The sequence below is a fragment of the Nanorana parkeri genome, unplaced genomic scaffold (assembly GCF_000935625.1).
Source record: "Nanorana parkeri isolate BGI_ZX_2015 unplaced genomic scaffold, ASM93562v1 scaffold147, whole genome shotgun sequence".
Lineage (NCBI taxonomy): Eukaryota > Metazoa > Chordata > Amphibia > Anura > Dicroglossidae > Nanorana > Nanorana parkeri.
The window spans coordinates 1937031-1955594 of record NW_017306415.1 but is presented as its reverse complement, the minus strand read 5'-3'; the positions used below and the strand labels follow the sequence as shown (position 1 = coordinate 1955594).

Genomic DNA, 18564 nt, shown 5'->3' with positions numbered 1-18564 from the left:
TGGGGTTGATTTACTAACCTTATAAACACACCACGAACATGTATACACCTCTGTAGTGTGTTCCCTCCCAGCATGATCTATGGGTGGAATCTAAACACCTTTGTAGTGTGTACACACCCAGCAGGGGTGTTGTGCAAAGCCCTGCATGAATTACAAGGTGATGTTGTGTAAATTAGCTCTATGTTGTGTTGCTTGCGTTGATGAATGCAGGAATTTAAATGCATGAGCTAACCATTTTTGTCTAAACTGTGAAGCAGCATTATATATGCATCATGTGCATGATTTTTCTTTTTGGTTGATAAATACGTTTTGCTGTGTGAAAATCACACGCACCTGGTGCGTGCGTGTGTTTAGGTTAGTAAATCACCCCCTATATGTCACACAGACATTGATTCAACACTCTACGGAACATCTAAACCAAGAGCATAGTAAGTGTTATTTTTTTTCTAAAATTTAATATAGAAATGCATGTATATAATTTTTTATATAATTGTTAACAATCAAATTTCTTTCTCTCTTTCTCTCTACCTTGTAGATAGAATGAAAGTCATACTAAAGCATAAGAGTCTACTAATTGTGGTTATTGTATTTTGTCTTCTATTAAGCCTGCTTTACAGTCAAAGACTAAAAAAGGTAACAAATTGTAATTGATGAGTTTTAATAAGTAATTATTACTTTAACCCACTATCTGCTATATTCACTACTGTATGCCCATGATTTTCCTAAACCATAGTGTTTGCAGCTGCACAACTCTCTTTTGAGCACTCTGGTCTCTATGGGGGAGAAGAAGACTGCTGTCATAGGGATAGAATAGTAACCATTGTGAGTGGTTACTGATCAGATTGTAGACTTGCTAAACCTTTTACTGTTGCCGCTGAAGTAGTGCAGGGAGGGGATAAACACTGCAACATATTAGATTTTATTTTGTAGAAGTGATCCAGGTGGCTGTATAGCCACTCAATCACTTCTACAGGTGTGCGGGTATCTATATGACATAGATGTATGTATCAAAACCCACATACACATATTTGTGGTCTATGCATTTAGGATAAATAGGAGAAAATATTTTGGTGAAAATATTTGGAATAGTAATAATTATACAAAAATGTTTTTCAAATTAAACACATTGATAGTGCATTTTTTTTTACATAATTGTCAATGCCTTTGTGTGTTGTAAAAATTTTATTCAGGGTATTTTTAAAAACAAATTAGCAAATGAAGACCCAATATGTGTAAGAAAACTGCTCAAAAATTATTTTGCTATGCCTAACTGTTTAATTGTTCGGTAAACCGCTTTATATGAAAACTTCAACAATTGGCCTGGTCCCAAAGACTTTGATGATCCCCGGGCATGAAGGGTTTAAAAAATTATCTTTTTGTCAAGTTATATGTAATAAAAGGAATTTGAGCAAACTTTGTGGATTTTTTTCTGTTGATGAATGCAAAACAGCAACTGTTTTACCTGCCAACAGGATTTGTGTTTCTGCCCATCCACTTCTGAGGTTTATACAGCTCTATCACACAGCACAGCCCTGTCAGGCAGGGTAGGATATCTACTTTTGTTCTGCTGTAAATGCTACTAAAATGGGTGATGCATTAAAACGCTGCTTACTTTTCTTTAATTTTTGCTCCAATGATGCTCCTACGTTGTTCTTGGTAGTAACTGTTTAATATATATTTGTTGAGTTTTTCAAAGTAACACCAAAGAAACAAGACATTTTATACATACAATTCCAACATTCATATTCAAATCATCAAGAAAAACAAAATCATAACACCTTTTAATCTATCTTACTCACTCGATGAACTGCGCACATTTTAATACTTTTACATTGTTCGTGAAGTTTCTAACCGAGAAGAAAAAAAAAGTGTAAATAGTGTAAATAATTAGCATCAAAACTAGTTACCTCACTGCAAGGATTCAGGGCTTGTTTTTGCCTAAGGTCATAGATATACTCACCCGATTCTCCGATCCGGGTGAGAATAGCCTGTCTCCTCCTATGTCCCTCGGCCAGGGCCGGTGCAAGGATTGTTGGCTACACAGACGAAGGTGCATTTTCGCACCCCCCGCGGCTGCCAATGCAGCCTTATGTTAACACCGGCCATGCCCCCTCTCAGGTGACCCCGGTGGTACAGATGACCCCCATTCCAAGCAGTGACCCCAATGGATAGGTGATCCAAATAATTCAGGTGACCCCCCTTCCAGGCAGTGACCCAGGTAGTACTTGTGATCCCAGTTTTACAGGTTATACCCTCCTAGCCAGTGATCCCTCCCACAGTGCAGGTGACATCCCCCCCCCTCCCGGTTAGTCCAGGGGGATGAACATACTCTGGTTGCTGTGTGAATATTGAAGACACTGTGAATTATTGATGAGCTCTCTGGTTGTTATGTGGGATCTCTGGGCAAGCACAGTGTACATATCTCACCACAGATGAGACACACACACTCCGCTATACTGACACACACATACACATACTGCTATACTGACACACACACACACTATACTGACACACACACCGCCATACTGACACACACACACCGCAATGCTAACACACACACACACCGCTATACTGACACACACACCGCTATACTGACATACACACACACCGCTATACTGACACACACACACACACACCGCTATACTGACACACACACACACCGCTATACTGACACACACACCGATATACTGGCACCGCTATTCTTACACACACACACACCGCTATACTGACACCGCTATACTGACACACACACTCACCGCTATACTGACGCCGCTATACTGACACACACACCGCTATACTGACACCACTATACTGACACACACAAACACACCGCTATACTGACACACACACACCCCGCTATACTGACACACACACACACCACTATACTGACAGTCAGCTCCCCAGGCAACTCTGGGCACCTCAGGACATTGTTGGAGGCCCCAATGCACTGTGTGAGGCTATGGAGGACCCCAGTACATTGTGACCAGCCTCATGGTGCCCCAGTACATTTTAGGGGGCTGCAGCCATCTGGCACTATTGGACATGACAGGGACCTCATGGTACAATCATGGTCCTACCTTGAAGAAGTCGGTCCTGAACCTCTCACAGTAGAAGTCGTTGATGCAGGCCAGGTTGAAGACAGCACTGCATCCATGGGGGCATCCAAGGGGGCCCTCGGGCTCCGTTTTCTGCCTGACTGACAGACGCGGCCTTTCCACCCCCAGCAGCAAGGCCCAGACTGTGGGAGGAGCCCAAGGAGTGACAAGAGGCAGAGACTGCTATCCCGGCCACACACCGAGAGAGTCCGACTGCACAGGTAAGGAAAATGAGAGACCCCGCCCCCATTCTGCCTCTGCCTCGCCTTCTACACCCCTTCCAAGTGCAAGCTCAAAACTCACACATGGAGCAGAAGCCACACAGTCTCTACCCAGACAATAAATGACCGAAGCCACGCCTCCCCTGACTGCCCACCGCACGTATCCCGTTCGCTGCCAGACCCTTTCTCCGTACAGTGCAGGGCCTGTGCAAGGAATTTTACCGCCCCCGGCGCCCTCAAGCGGCTGCCTGTCTTGCCTTACACTAGCGCTGGCACTGCCCTCGGCATCCTCACGTCCTATACACTGAGTACATACTCAGGGACCTTAGACAACTGCAGTGAACATGGAGAGAGGCTCCAGGGATTGGTCTAAGAGCAAGCTGCCTAAGAAGATCGGGTGAGTATAACTTTTTTATTTTTGACCCTAGGCAAAAATGAGAACTTAACCCTTGCAGTGCAGGGGTAGCCCCAGTGTAAGGGTTAATACGATTTTTACCCGAACTTCTGCTTTAATTGTTGAGTTTAGAAGTGCATTAAAGTTGTGAGCCACTGATTATTAGGTCAAGGCAGAACTAGAAGGAAAAATTCAAGCATTTGACTGTTTTTTTTAGTGAAATGATATGGAGAAATTCTAGGTGATGCCTGACTTTAAAATTGTCAGTGTCATTATAGTAGCCTAACCTGTCACAAAAATAACACAATGGCCGCATTCCAGAATTTCTAAGAAACATGGTTATTGTGAGATAATTGCACTCTATCACAAAGATAAGTGCTGTTAATTAGACAGTGCAAACGTTTCAGCCTTCTACAAAAATGAAATGCAGTTCTCAGCCCTTTAAAGCTAAGAGTGATAACTTTCAGCTGCCTATAATATGTGTGCCAGAATGGAATTAAGTTTACGCCTTGATTTCTCGGTAAGTCTAGTTAATGTTTACAATTAAAAATAAAACAAATATAATTAGTAGCTAGGCTACAAATGTTCTAGTTACATAACATAATCTCATGAGTAATGCATGATCAGCTTTATAATTTACTATGCAAAGCTGCCATGGCACATACCTATCTATTTTGTCATTTATGTGTAACCTATTGTCACTATAGAAGCTGTGTTTGCTGGTCTGTGGTTTTTAGTTGGAGGAACCAAATGGATCAGTGCCAAAATCTGACTGAAATAATAAAATGCATAAATAACATCCCAAAAGGATTTATGATCAGACAGCGGAAGAGTAAAGCTGGCCATATACTATTCTATTTTTTTAATTCAACCCGCAGGCTGAACGAAAAAAAAAATAGAACAGATTCCTCCACCAAGGCTATGAGTGCATTGATCGAGAAATCCCTGCTTTTTTTTTTTATTCTGACAGCGGCTGCCGGTCACTGTCAGAATACCTGAACAGAGCCCCTAGCTCATTGGCTGTCCGCTCTGTTCGTGCGAAGATTTTCATACTGGCTTCTTCAATCAGCTAATCGAGGGATGCTGGCCAAAAGGGTGCCGACAGTGTTCCTGAACAACTGGCCGAAATTCTCATAATGTATGGACAGCTTTATGCTGGTGATTTGTAAATGAGATATGAAGGACAACAGTGGAGGAACTGCATTTTAGTGTATATCCTTAGTCCCTCTCTACTATACCTTGTTTAATACAGTCTGTTATTAAACCTGGTGTAATAACAGACTTCCTAATGATGTTCTATCCTTATTTTGCAGGAATTTAACGCACATTTTGTAGTGCTGTCAGAAACCAAACCACAAACCACAGCATTAAAGGGTTATTAAACCCTCCGGTTACTGCTAGCAAGCAGTAGATCTATGCAAAAAGTGTAAAAAAAAAAGAAAAGAAAACTGCTGTAACAGAGGTTAATACTCACCTGTGTCTTTGCCGCACGCTCCCGTCCGAAAATGTGAAGATCATCGGGTGGCCGCAAACCATCTTGGGGCAGGAGCATGCGCAGTTCACATTTTCAGCCGAGACGCGAGGAGAGACATAAGGTAAGTATATGGACGCGTTCACCCGCATGCAGACACCGTGAGACAGGAAGGACTCCCCCATTAACATTGGAAAAAATGCATCCTGTTTATTGCAACCCTCAGTGTCCAGTGACCCCAGAAACACTCAGCGCTTTCTATTTATAAAATATCATCCGTTTCAATAGTCTCCAATTTCATGAATGTTTTAATCTTCTTTTACATACACAATTTGGCTACAATTCTGTAACTTGTATATATATCATATTAACTCTCTAATGTATGTAATGATTTGATGCTTTTGTTTCTTACAGTGTATTACTATAGAGAACCATACAGCTACAGACAACAAGTTAGAAAAAGAATCAGAAGTTCAGAAGCAGATTAATAAGATATTCAGTCATATAGATGAAATGATCCCTAAGGTGACTTTTGTCCATATTGACTACACAACAAGTGCCAACAATAGCAAAATGTTCATAACAAGTCCCCCCAAAAAACTATTGTGTTGGAGACAAATTATTAGTACAAGTTGATGCGTATGACCATTTAGGCAAAAAGAAAACCTATGGAGGAGACTATCTAAGAGCAATAATTTCCAATCCTGATTTACAAGCAGGAGCTTCTGGAAGGATTGAAGACTTTAAGAATGGGACATACCACGTTTATTTCACCTTATTTTGGGAAGGTGAAGTAGTGGTAAGAGTGTTTCTCATGCACCCAAGTGAAGCCGTTTCGTCACTCTGGAAGTCACGAAATAGCTGGTATGGGAATGTTGGCTACTTGTGCAAATTCACTAGTCCAGGCAAACAAGTAGAAACCAACTGTGGCTTTAATCTCAGTAAAGAAGAAAAACTGTGTACATATATAGATGAGAGAGATGAGGAATACTTCTACTCTGTCAGACCCCAGAATTTCAGTTGTGATTCATTAACAGAATTCAAGAACTGGAAGACATTGGCTACCCAACTGTCTCCGCTGGAAAACAGTCTGCTTGTAAGGTACGTCTACGTGTTCTGTTTTTGGGCCAATATATAGTAAAACATTTTCTGTAATAATTAAGGTAAAAAAATGCCTACCTGTGGATAATTTTTTAATAGAAGCAGTCAGAATATAGAATTGGTCAGATTTCTGTCACATTCACTTTGACATGTGCATGGGCACCATGATAACTAATCAACATAATTGATTTAAGGTCTGTTTCCTTTGTTGCAGTTCAAATGTACTGTACGTTGTTTGGTGAATACTACACTAGCATCAAACCAGTACATGCATAGATGTCCTTATGTCACTACCATGATATATGTACTTTATTTTTTGTGACTCCTACCAACTCCGCAAACACAGGAGCTCATGTGCCCTGGTCCCTAGACCGTGACATTTGCTTTATCATATATTTTAAAGAACTAGCATAATTTATGATAATATGTACAACATATTTCTAAATTAAAATACAATCTTTTTTTTTTAAATAATTTTTTTTTTTTTTTTTTTAAATACAATCTTTTTTTTTCAAATTCAGAGTGGAAATTCCACAGCAAATTTCTGAGTTTAACGTATCTTGGTGTGACAGTAAGTTTCATGCTTCCTCTTTTATCAAACCGGTATCTAAACATAAATGAAGTTCTTTTAAGAGACAATGCCTTTGGATTCAGTACATACCCAACGAGTTTCATTTTACAGAAATAGGGAATGCAATCTCAGAAAAAAAAGCTTTTTTTAAGTAATTTATGCCAGAGAAAGCAATTTTTTTATGCTAAACTGGTCTTTATCAGCTCAGCATGGAAAAATCACAATGTCATTTTCCATTTGAAAAGACCGCAGAATAGTAAAATGTTCATCTAACATCACCTATAGGAAAACGGTGCTGCTCACACAGTTAAGAAGCAAAATCAGTGAACTGCTAATTTCATCCAGGAAACTCTGCAATTATGTTAATGTCAGAAAGTCCAGGACAACTTGTTCTATATGAATTTCCCATTCTCCTTGCAGCCACCCCGATCAGGATTTCTTTTAACTGCTCTCCTTTAGATCTTCAAATCTCTTTGTATGTAATGTTTACTAAAAAAACATAGAGGGACCCCTGTAAAAGAAAATTATGAATTCTAACATATTGCCCTTGTCCTGAATCTTTGCTTATTTCAAGAGCTATGTCTCATCCAAGGAATCTTCTGCATTTGACACATTACTGGGTGTTTAGGAAACCGGCCCCCTACATGCTTTGGTCTGCCAGCCCCTATGCCATTACTGTGTTCTGCTGGATGGAGCCACAGCACACAGCTGGGCATCAGGAATCAGATACGGAAGATTCTTTGAATGCCACAGCTCTTCAAGAATGTGAAGAGTTGATCATAACGGACACGGGGGGCATTAATATAATATACCGTACTCTGATCTAACACCCTCCTTCCCTTCCCTCCCCTCCTGAAATTATTATAACTTTTTTTTTTTTTTCTCCCTCCCTCACTCTCCTACACAGACCTCGGGTATTATTGATAATCATTAATAAACCACTTGGTCTCTTCCTTACCCCACCATCCCCGATATTTATTTAATAACCCAACATATAAGTGGGTACTATGTACACATGTGTGCTCTCCACTATATTAATGCCCGCATACAATCAGCGGGGTGCTATGTCGGCTGTCCTTTCATTTTTTCTTTAATTCCTCTTTGCAATTGATAAAGAGAGCACTTACCAATAAGGCACGGGCCAGTCAATTACATCAGACGCCTTAAATGACAGCGCAGCCGGCATAAACACCCGACTACCCATTTTCAGTTCTACCACACAAACCAGAAAGCTGCCTCCCTTTTTCTTCTCTAACCTCAGGTGCCTGTATGGCTAAACAATTAGTTGTTTGTTTTTTATTTGACAGTTTGAAATGTCCGTGTTGGTCTATACTTGCAAGATTGTATATGTATACCCTTTTCCTGCACTGTCCTTTTATGTACGGTGTAAGCTTTAAAAAATTTACTTTGTGTGTAAATTTTGTCTTGAACTAATGAGGTCTGTAAACATCAGGTTTTAAAAGTATAGAGGGAAAGAAAAGCTTAAGCTCTTCCTACTTGCAAGAATGATGACTATATAATGTTTTGTTCCCTATTTAATTTTTACCGGACTTAAAAAAATGAAAAATATTTTTACAAGTCCTAAGACAAAAAAACACTAAACCACCTTTTTAGACTGTAGCTTTGGCTTCATTTATAAAATTAGGTATGCATAATTACCCAGAAAGGAAACTGATAGATTTGGGATTATCTAGCTTACAAAACCACAGGAGTAGATGTCCTAATAACTAGAGTATTCCTGCAATGCCAGGATGTGCCCCTTGTGTATATAAGTAATTTTATTCAGTGTTGTGATCATTCCTTAAAGGGCCAGTACACCTAAACTCCCCTAATATATTTTTTATATCACTTGGGAATGCTACTGGTGGGATCGCTGTGCTTGCATATTTCTAGGTCTGCAGACCTGGTGTAGTCATCATGAGGGAATCATATACTCCCTGCTGAACTTTTTATTTGTATTACATTATTGAGCAGTGCTGTCTAACTGGTGGCCTGCAGGCCCGCTTCTTTTACAGCCCCAAAAGTGGCCGTGGAGTGTCAAGTGCTGATTATGCTGGTACTTGTCAGGCAAAGTGATCTCCTACCCAACAATGACAGGATAGTTCCCACTCCAACTATAGAGGCAGAGTAACAGCATGGAAGCATGTGATCAGGTAAGAAAAAATACTGAACACTGTAGTATAATAATAGAACTAATGTAAGAAAAGTCCTGCGCGTTTTGGAGGGCCAGCACGCAAACATTCACTAGCGTTCAGGCGTGCAAGCAGGAATGCGGACAGGAATACATCTACAGACATGTGCATGAATTAGTGTGGAGGCACACAGGAATTGGCATAGGACATACAATAATGGCAGTCCTACATACAGTAAATGGTCATGTAATGTGCACAATTTGCTGAATTGTCTCCAGCCAGTTCCCTTCTTACCTGTGACCCGACCTGCCTTCCACTTACCTTTCCTCCTGACCTCTCCTTGGACCTCAGCCAGCCTACTGTGGCCTGCTTACTGGATTCTGCTTTCTACCCTCTGTAACGTTCTGATCTGCTGTTACCAAACCCGACCCTGCTCCTGGCTTCTGATCTGGTACCTTGCTGCCCGGCTGGTTTGACCTTGGCTTGTGACCTCAACTCTGCTCCTAAATTCTATTTTGGCCTTTCTGCTGCTCGACTGTCCCCAGTCTCCTTTCACTGGGTCTTCGCACCTGAACTATGCACAGAATCTACCCACTACATTAGCAATTTGGCCACTCACTTGTGTCCTTACACTCCCTGTCCCCACTTCCTGGGGTTTTGGAAGGGTGGGGCAAGAAAAGCCCTCTCATCAGATCGGTCTCAAGGAACAACTATTTTTGTTCTCACTGACACCAACCATAGGAGGCTAATTTTACTCCCACTGACACCAATGATATGGGGCTTATTTTACTCGCACTGACACCAATGATATGGGGCTGATTTTACTCCCACTGACACCAATAATATGGGGCTTATTTTACTTCCAGTGACACCAATTATTATTATTATTACATAGTATTTATATAGCGCCAACAGTTTGCGCAGCGCTTTACAATGTAAGGAAGACATTACAATTACAATACAATTCAAGTCAGGATGGTAAGGAGGGCCCTGCCCCTGAGGGCTTACAATCTGAAAGAGGAGGGGGAAATGATACATGAGGAGGTAGCTGTGTGGGGATGAATTGTTTGAGAATGTGATGGTTCAGTGGTTAGGTTGAGGTGGGATAGGCTTCCCTGAAGAGAAGAGTCTTCAGGGAACGCCTAAAGACAGTCAGGGTGGGAGATAGATGGACAGGTTGGGGTAAAGAGTTCCAGAGGATGGGAGAGACTCTAGAGAAGTCCTGGAGGCGAGTATGGGAGGAGTTGACTAGGGAGCTGGAAAGCAGGAGGTCAATGGATGAGGGGACGGTTAGGGTGATACTTTGAGACAAGGTCTGAGATATATCCGGGGGCAGAGTTGTGGATGGCTTTATAGGTGACTGTTAATATTTTGAATTTTATCCTCTGGGCGAGTGGAAGCCAGTGCAGGGATTGGCAGAGGGGGGTTGCAGACACTGAGCGGTTGGTCAAGTGGATGAGTCTGGCAGCTGCATTCATGATAGACTGAAGGGGGGATATCCTGTGTAGTGGAAGGCCAATGAGGAGGGAGTTACAATAGTCAAGACGAGAGATAACAAGGGAGTGGATGAGTAATTTTGCGGTTTCTTTGGTGAGGAAGAGGCGTATTTTGGAGATGTTACGAAGGTGAAGGCGGCAGGGTTTGGATTGTGATTTGATGTGGGGAAGAAAGGTGAGGTCCGAGTCAAGGATGACACCTAGGACCCTGGCATTGGAGGAGGGGTGGATAGTTGTGTTATCAATCTCAACTGAAATGTTGGGGGAAGGTGCACGGGTTGGAGGAAATATCAAGAGCTCAGTTTTTGAAAGATTGATCTTTCAGAAATGTTGTGACATCCAGACGGATATGTCAGTTAGTAGATTAGTGACACGAGAGGACACAGAGGGGGAGGGTTGTGGAGTGGAAAGATAAATTTGAGTGTCATCAGCATAGAGATGGTATTGGAAGCCATGGGAGGTTATTAGTTGACCAAGGGAGGAGGTGTAGATAGAGAAGAGAAGGGGTCCAAGGATAGAGCCTTGGGGGACCCCTACAGAAAGAGGAAGAGGAGGGGAGGAGTTAGAATTGGAAGTGACATTAAAGGAGCGCATAAATAAGTAGGAGGAGAACCACGAGAGAGCAGAGTCTTGTAGGCCAAGCGAGTGGAGTTTTTTGAGGAGCAGCGGGTGGTCAACAGTGTCAAAATATGGGGCTGATTTTACTCCCACTAACACCAATGATATGGGGCTTATTTTACTCCCACTGACACCAACGGTATGGGGCTTTTTTTACTCCCACTGGCACCAATGATATGGGGCTGATTTTACTCCCACTAACACCAACAATATGGGGCTTATTTTACTCCCACTGGCACCAATGATATGGGGCTGATTTTACTCCCACTGACACCAATAATATGGGGCTGATTTTACTCACACTGACAGCAATAATATGGGGCTGATTTTACTACCACAGAAGAACAGTAGAAAGGCATCATGGCACACTCACAAACTAGCATGTAAAACAACTTGTCTCACCACTAAGGACAATGACAGAGGTTTGGATACACGTCTTCTGCAAAGGATGTGTAAGCCGCACTGCCGCGCCAAGGCACCTCTTATAGTGCGGTCCTAACTCTAAACTATGAGAGTCTCCATCTTGGAGCACATGGGGCAGAAGATATCAAATTGGGTGCAGGCTTGTCAGGAGGACGCCCCACCTCCTTAAAGGTACAGAAACACACAAGGGATCCCGCACATCCCATTGGCAGCTGAGAAACCCCATGCGTCGCTGCACCAAATCGGTAAAGCAAAACAAACGACAAACGCACTCAACAATTTGTTACCAGTTGTACAGTAAGGTGCACACGAAATGGGCTTTGAACAGTAGAACAGTAGAAAGGCATCATGGCACACTCACAAACTAGCATGTAAAACAACTTGTCTCACCACTAAGGACAATGACAGAGGTTTGGATACACGTCTTCTGCAAAGGATGTGTAAGCCGCACTGCCGCGCCAAGGCACCTCTTATAGTGCGGTCCTAACTCTAAACTATGAGAGTCTCCATCTTGGAGCACATGGGGCAGAAGATATCAAATTGGGTGCAGGCTTGTCAGGAGGACGCCCCACCTCCTTAAAGGTACAGAAACACACAAGGGATCCCGCACATCCCATTGGCAGCTGAGAAACCCCATGCGTCGCTGCACCAAATCGGTAAAGCAAAACAAACGACAAACGCACTCAACAATTTGTTACCAGTTGTACAGTAAGGTGCACACGAAATGGGCTTTGAACAGTAGAACAGTAGAAAGGCATCATGGCACACTGATTTTACTACCATTGACATCAATGATATGGGGCTTATTTTACTCCCACTGAAACCAATGATATAGGGCTGATTTTACTCCCACTGACACCAATAATATGGGGCTGATTTTACTCACACTGACAGCAATAATATGGGGCTGATTTTACCACCACTGACATCAATGCTATGGGGCTTATTTTACTCCCACTGAAACCAATGATATAGGGCTTGTTTTATCCCACTGACACCAATGATATGGGACGTATTTTACTTCCACTGACACCAACAATATGGGGCTGATTTTACTCCCAATGACACCAATGATACAGGGCTGATTTTACTCCCACTAATACCAATGATATGGGGCTTATTTTACTCCCACTGACACCAATGATATAGGGCTTATTTTACTCCCACTGACACCATTATATAGGGCTTGTTTTATCCTACTGACACCAGTGATATGGGGCTTATTTTACTTCCACTGACACCAATGATATGGGGCTTATTTTATAACACTGACACCAATGATATGGGGCTTATTTTACTCCCACTGACACCAATGATATGGGGCTAATGTTTCTCCCACTGACACCAATGATACAGGGCTCATTTTTCTCCCACTGACACCAATGATATGGAGCTTGTTTTATTCCACTGACACCAATGATATGGGGCTGATTTTATTCCCACTGATACATATGATATTAGTCAACAAAGCAAAATGGTACAGCGCTCAGAACCTTTCCGTGGAAAACACTCAAAGTGCTTTGAAGGTGTCTAAATATAAATATTATGATTAATTGACTATGCAAAATTAGGGACTGATAATAATAAAGTAATTACACAATAATTACTACATGATTTTGACAAATCACACCATGTGAATTGATACTATAAATATAAATAAATACGTCCAAAACAGTCCACAAAGTGTCAAAAATGTTTTAAAAGGGAAAATAAAGAATGGAAAAACAAAAAGCTTATTTCCAAATCTCATTCAGTGCAAATCCAGCAACTCCAAGTGAAAACAATCAGATGTGTTCCAAAAATCCATGCTTCTTAACGGGTCCCGCAGGAAAGATTCCCCTAATGGGTATGCACTCACTGCAAAGAACGACTGTGTATTAACAGCTAGCACACGCTTTGATTAATCGGAGTAGTTTTCAGCGTCCTCCGTCCTTAGAACCCGTTTAATCCCGGTGTTAAAAAAAGTAGCCCCATTGCAATAGAATTTTTTTTTTTTTAAATGCATGGAGTGCTTCTTTAATATTTGAAAAAGAAATTAAACTTTTGCACAAAATATCACAATTCACATGTATTTAAATGAGATAAAATAAAGAAGTGACCAGCTATGCAGGACTACAAGTCCCAGCAATACATTATAATGAAAGTCAGCTATGCAGAATACCACTAGCATCCCCCCCCACTATAATGCATTGCTGGGACTTGTAGTCCTACATAGTTGGTGCTACTCAGCATTACTGTATAATCATTTATAATCAATGCAGAATACCACCAACTATGCGGGACTACAAGTCCCAGCAATACATTATAAAAGTCAGCTATGCAGAATACCACCAGCACCCCAACTCCCCCCCTCAATCCAGACTTACCTTAGCTCTCCTGCAGGGCCCTCTTCCTCGTCTCGGCGGCCAGGGGGCAGAGCTAAGTGGAGAGCATCTATTATTCAGCTCACCCACTAAAAAGAAAGCTCCCCCCCCCAAAAGAAAAAACCCCTTCCTGCATGTGAACAGGAAGGTACCAAAATACCGCAATTGTACAGGGGGGGTCGTGGCCGGGACCGTACCAACTCATTTCACATGTAATGTACGGCCGCGGCGGACTCTGCAAGCACCATTCACGGACACCGGTGTCCGTGTATGGACACCTTGCCGATCCCTGGGGGGCCCTCTTCTTCCTCGCTTGGCCCCACCCCGCAGCAGGCGGAACGCCAGGGCCCGGTCGCAATTGCGACCGCTGCAACCCTTGTAGTTCCGCCAGTGCCCTTGCACCACCTTTCAAATAACTGGCACTACGTCAATAACAGGCTTTCCTTGATGACTCATCAGGTTTTATGTGACGGAACAACCACCTGTCACATTCACTGAGCCTGCTGCAGTTATCACACTTATCATTTACTCTATCTACCTGAGAGTCTACCTTCGCAGTTAACGACCAGCGCCAAGGTCCAACATGGAGATGCATTGCATTTATGTACATTGGTCTAATATGAATGCAACCATACATGCACTGTCTTGTAACCCTATTACATGTTAACCTGAATACAAATGTATTTGACAGTGTAACTAGTGAGTACAGGTAATTGCATATAGCACAGTTTAAAAACAACTTTACGTGCAATCCAAAATATACAATGGTTTAAACTGAAATTTGTTTTTTTATTTTTTATTTCAATAAATTTTTATTAGAATATAGAGATTCAGAAAGTACAAACATTGCAGGCTCTACCAGAACAGATGGTAGGACACACGCCTCAGACATTCAATGCAATTAACATAAGATTATTACTAAGATTGAATACATTATGAATATTCCAGCGTACAATTGTGGTACAGTGCGTCAGAGTGTTATTTCTCATCGGCTGGCAGAGACATGGTTCAGGCCAATGGGACTGACCAATAGTAATCAGGATTTTTACGGAAAGTTAGCGTGAAATTATGAGCTTATGGATCTGTGTAATGCCTGCTGTGACCCAGTGTTGATAGGCCGGATCCGACTCCATCCCCGGTATAAATGAGGGGTTATATAGAAAGGAGAGGAGGGGTCTATGAGACGACATCAGTCCTCCAGAGTATTTAACCCCATCCCAAACCTTGAGAGAATGCAGGGTGATGGGGTTAGTCAATGACTTTCTATCTGCAGGTGTAGAGGTTCTGTATTTGGAGAGGGCTGCAATCTATCGCTTCCAGCGCCACCCACAGGGGTGTCTCTGTGGACGCATGCAATTTCGTTAGCTGTGAAATTTGGGCTGCCTGGTAATATTTGGTTATATTGGGGACTCCAAGGCCTCCCTCCCCCCGAGACAGGTGCAGAATCGACTTAGAGACCCTGGGCTTACGGCCCTGCCAGATATATTTAAGGATTTGTCCCTGAAATATGTTCAAATAATGCGAGGGTACCGTCACTGGGAGCACTCGGAATAGATAAAGCAGGTTCGGGAGATAAGACATTTTGGCGGCCGCAACCCGCCCTAGCCAGGAAATTGAGTAAGAGGACCAATAAACTGAAATTTTTTAATTAGCATTGAAGAATTAGGCATTTAAAAGTGATCATATGCGCTCTTCACTGAGCAGTTTTTTTTGTTTTTTTTTTACAGGATACCTACACCCATAACCGTGGATTACTGCCAGCATACAAAGGAGTATGCCAGCAATAAATCACTTTACAGTTTTACATTGGTCCAGTTTCCTCATTGTAATATCTGTTCTACAGGCTTCAGGCCACCAACATACAAGTTCTCTTGCAGGTTTCATTGCTAACCCTGACTAAATATAAGCTTGAATCATCATGAAACATGAATCATTGTACCATACATTAAAGCTCTTTTCTACCTGTAGTTTTTGACAGTAATACATCACTTTCATATAAAGACACTGTACTGGGTCATTTCACAAAAATATATTCTTTATTCTTATTTGTGGAGAAAAGGGTCATTCCGAGGATATAGTTTCTGCACCGAACATCTCTGATCATGTGTGTTTAAAGTAATATTGAAAGAGTCTTGTCATGCAGAAAGTAAAAGTAACCATGGGCAGCTAATGCTATCCAGCACACATTGTGACTGTATTAAAGGCATAGTCCAGTTTTTGCAAAAATAAATAATAAATGCACACACATTAATAAAAGAAAAAAATTTGCATTTATTATTTTTTGCATTTATGACTGCAAAGCATCAGTGGATCATGGGTGTGATCCTCTGGCTCATGAAGACTCTTCCTCCCAGCCCCTGTCCGTACTGAGGTATGGACTTTCAGCGAAGGGAAGGGAAGAAGTATGAACGACCTACAAGTGTGGTGATGTCATTGTACTTGTACTCCATTGAAAGAGAACTATTGGGTAACCTTATTATCCCATAGTCCTCTTTAGGGTCACGGGAGGACATATACTAAGGTCCTCCTCTGACACAAAGCTCAGTATATAGCAAGCTATTGCCCTCTAAATGCTGAGAGCGTTGCAGCCAGGACGCATCCCGGCAATACTGTCGAGATCCACCCCGCTGGCTGATTGACAGCGGGCCCTGCCTATCTAGAGGTAGAGCCAGCTGTGCACGCCCGCTCCCCCGTTCGTTTCTCCAGTCAGCGCTGGAGGATCGGAGTGGGGAATTCATGTGGGGAGCGATGACTGACGTTCACCGCTCTCTGCAGGGAAATGATCGGAAAGTGAGCGAGCGATGGTATGTTTTCGCTCACTTCCCCTCTTCTCCTCCTCTTCAGCAGTCTAAGGTCCCATAAATCATCATGTTCTATACGATCAATAGAGCCGGAATGTGAGAGTTTCATTGTCACACGTCAGCTCTAACTATGGGGATGAGTGTAATTCAAAGAATTAAAAGTCCCTCTGCCGCAGTGGCAGACAGAATTTATAGTTTCTCCATTCACAGATCCTGTCAAAGAATTTGTGAGATAGATGAGGGGGCTGCACTGATAGTTATACTCACCCGAACTGCTCAGCCGGCTCCCTGCTTCTTCGGTCTCTGAAGCCTGTCTTCTCCTACGTTGTAGCATTGAAATGTTCCTCATCATCCTCATCAGGGGCGTATCTGCCGCGAGGCTGGGCAGCGTTGCTGCCTTGCCATGGGCAACGGCAAAGGTAAATACACCGCTGATCCTCATGTCTATACACAGTGTATAGAACATGGTGATTTATGGGACCTTAGACTGCAGCAGAGGAGGAGAAGAGAGGCTGGAAGGACCGATCTAAGAATGAGCCAGCTCTGCGGTTCAGGTGAGTATAACCTAGACCAAACAATCATTGAACCCTTGCAGTACGTAGGTAGCTCCACTGCAAGGATTAATCAAAGTTTTGCCTAGAGTTCTTCTTTAGTGACAGGAGACTTTGTGAGGGAAGAATCCCATGATTCAGGTAAGTAGGGGGGGAAGGATTAAGGTTGGAGGTTATCAATGTGACCATGTTTCATGTTACACCCTGAATACGGTCTAAAAAGTAAACCTAGCCTTTAAGTCCCCGTTCACACCTTTGCATACTGTGCACATTTGCAACGCCCTTTGATTTCAATCAGTGCTGCACATGCAAAAAACAAAGGAAGTAGATCATGTTGCAGATTCTGCTACAGACATACTGAGGGGAATTTATCAAAACTGGAGCAAAAAAATCTGGAGCAAATTTGCACTGCAACCAATCATCTTCTCTATCTCCTTTTCAAATCTTAAATCAGCAAACTGAAGGGAGATGCTGATTGGTTGCCATAGGCAACTGCTCCAGATTGTATCTGCTCCGGTTTTGATAAATTCTCCCCACTGAGTTATATTCTTGTGCTTGTGAGCATTTTAACACCTGTCCAAACGCGAGAAAAACACCCATTTTGCCAGCCGCATTTGGGTTCCATTAAAAAGTAATGGCATTGCAAGTGTGTTGCACGTTTTTGACTCACTCTGTGAACGCGCATCAAAGCACGCACTTGTCTCACGTTTGACGCGTGTCCTTCACTTCTGATCGGTCATTCACTCGGCTGCCCTCGGCAGCTTTGTGAATAGACCCCAATGTCTAGGAGTGAACAGGGACTAAAACTCACCTTAATCGGACTTCTCTGTAATCCACTGCAGCAAGACAGACAGAGAGCACCTCACTGGGTCAGGGACAGGGAATCGAGCCGAAGCCTGTTTTATGAACCAACTTTCTATCTCTCTTGTAGCGCCAATAATATTCAGATTTTTATGGCAGGTTTGACTCTCATTGGTGGGAAAATACTTCTCAGTGATTTTTCATTCATAATATTTCATGGACTTGTATATGCCATCATGGTATTGTTATATATCCATTATGTGCTCACTTTGGACAGATTTTGGTGCCATATAATCAACAGGGATAATATTTGGATTCAACTGAAATTTGGGTTCTAGTCCAACTCAGCTTCTCCATTGTTCTCAAAACAAAATAAGCCGGGGATCCGGGTCAACGTCATTGACCTAATTTGGTGTTTGACTATATACGATCGTTGACCTCACCCAGCTTACCCAATGCATTGTTTACTGCAATGCCAGGGAACTGTAATTTAGCAATGGAAGTGCAATAAAAAAACATCATTGGG

General features: G+C 42.4%; 1 protein-coding gene across 1 annotated transcript in view; it reads left to right on the top strand.

Annotated features, from left to right (window-relative positions):
* LOC108785177 (NXPE family member 1-like) overlaps positions 1 to 18564 on the top strand; it is a 49033-nt gene that overhangs the window by 9438 nt on the left and 21031 nt on the right. Inside the window, exons 3-4 of the mRNA XM_018554213.1 lie at positions 3225 to 3316; positions 6219 to 6282. Coding sequence (XP_018409715.1) covers positions 3225 to 3316; positions 6219 to 6282 — 156 coding nt within the window. The remainder of the gene's footprint in view (positions 1 to 3224; positions 3317 to 6218; positions 6283 to 18564) is intronic.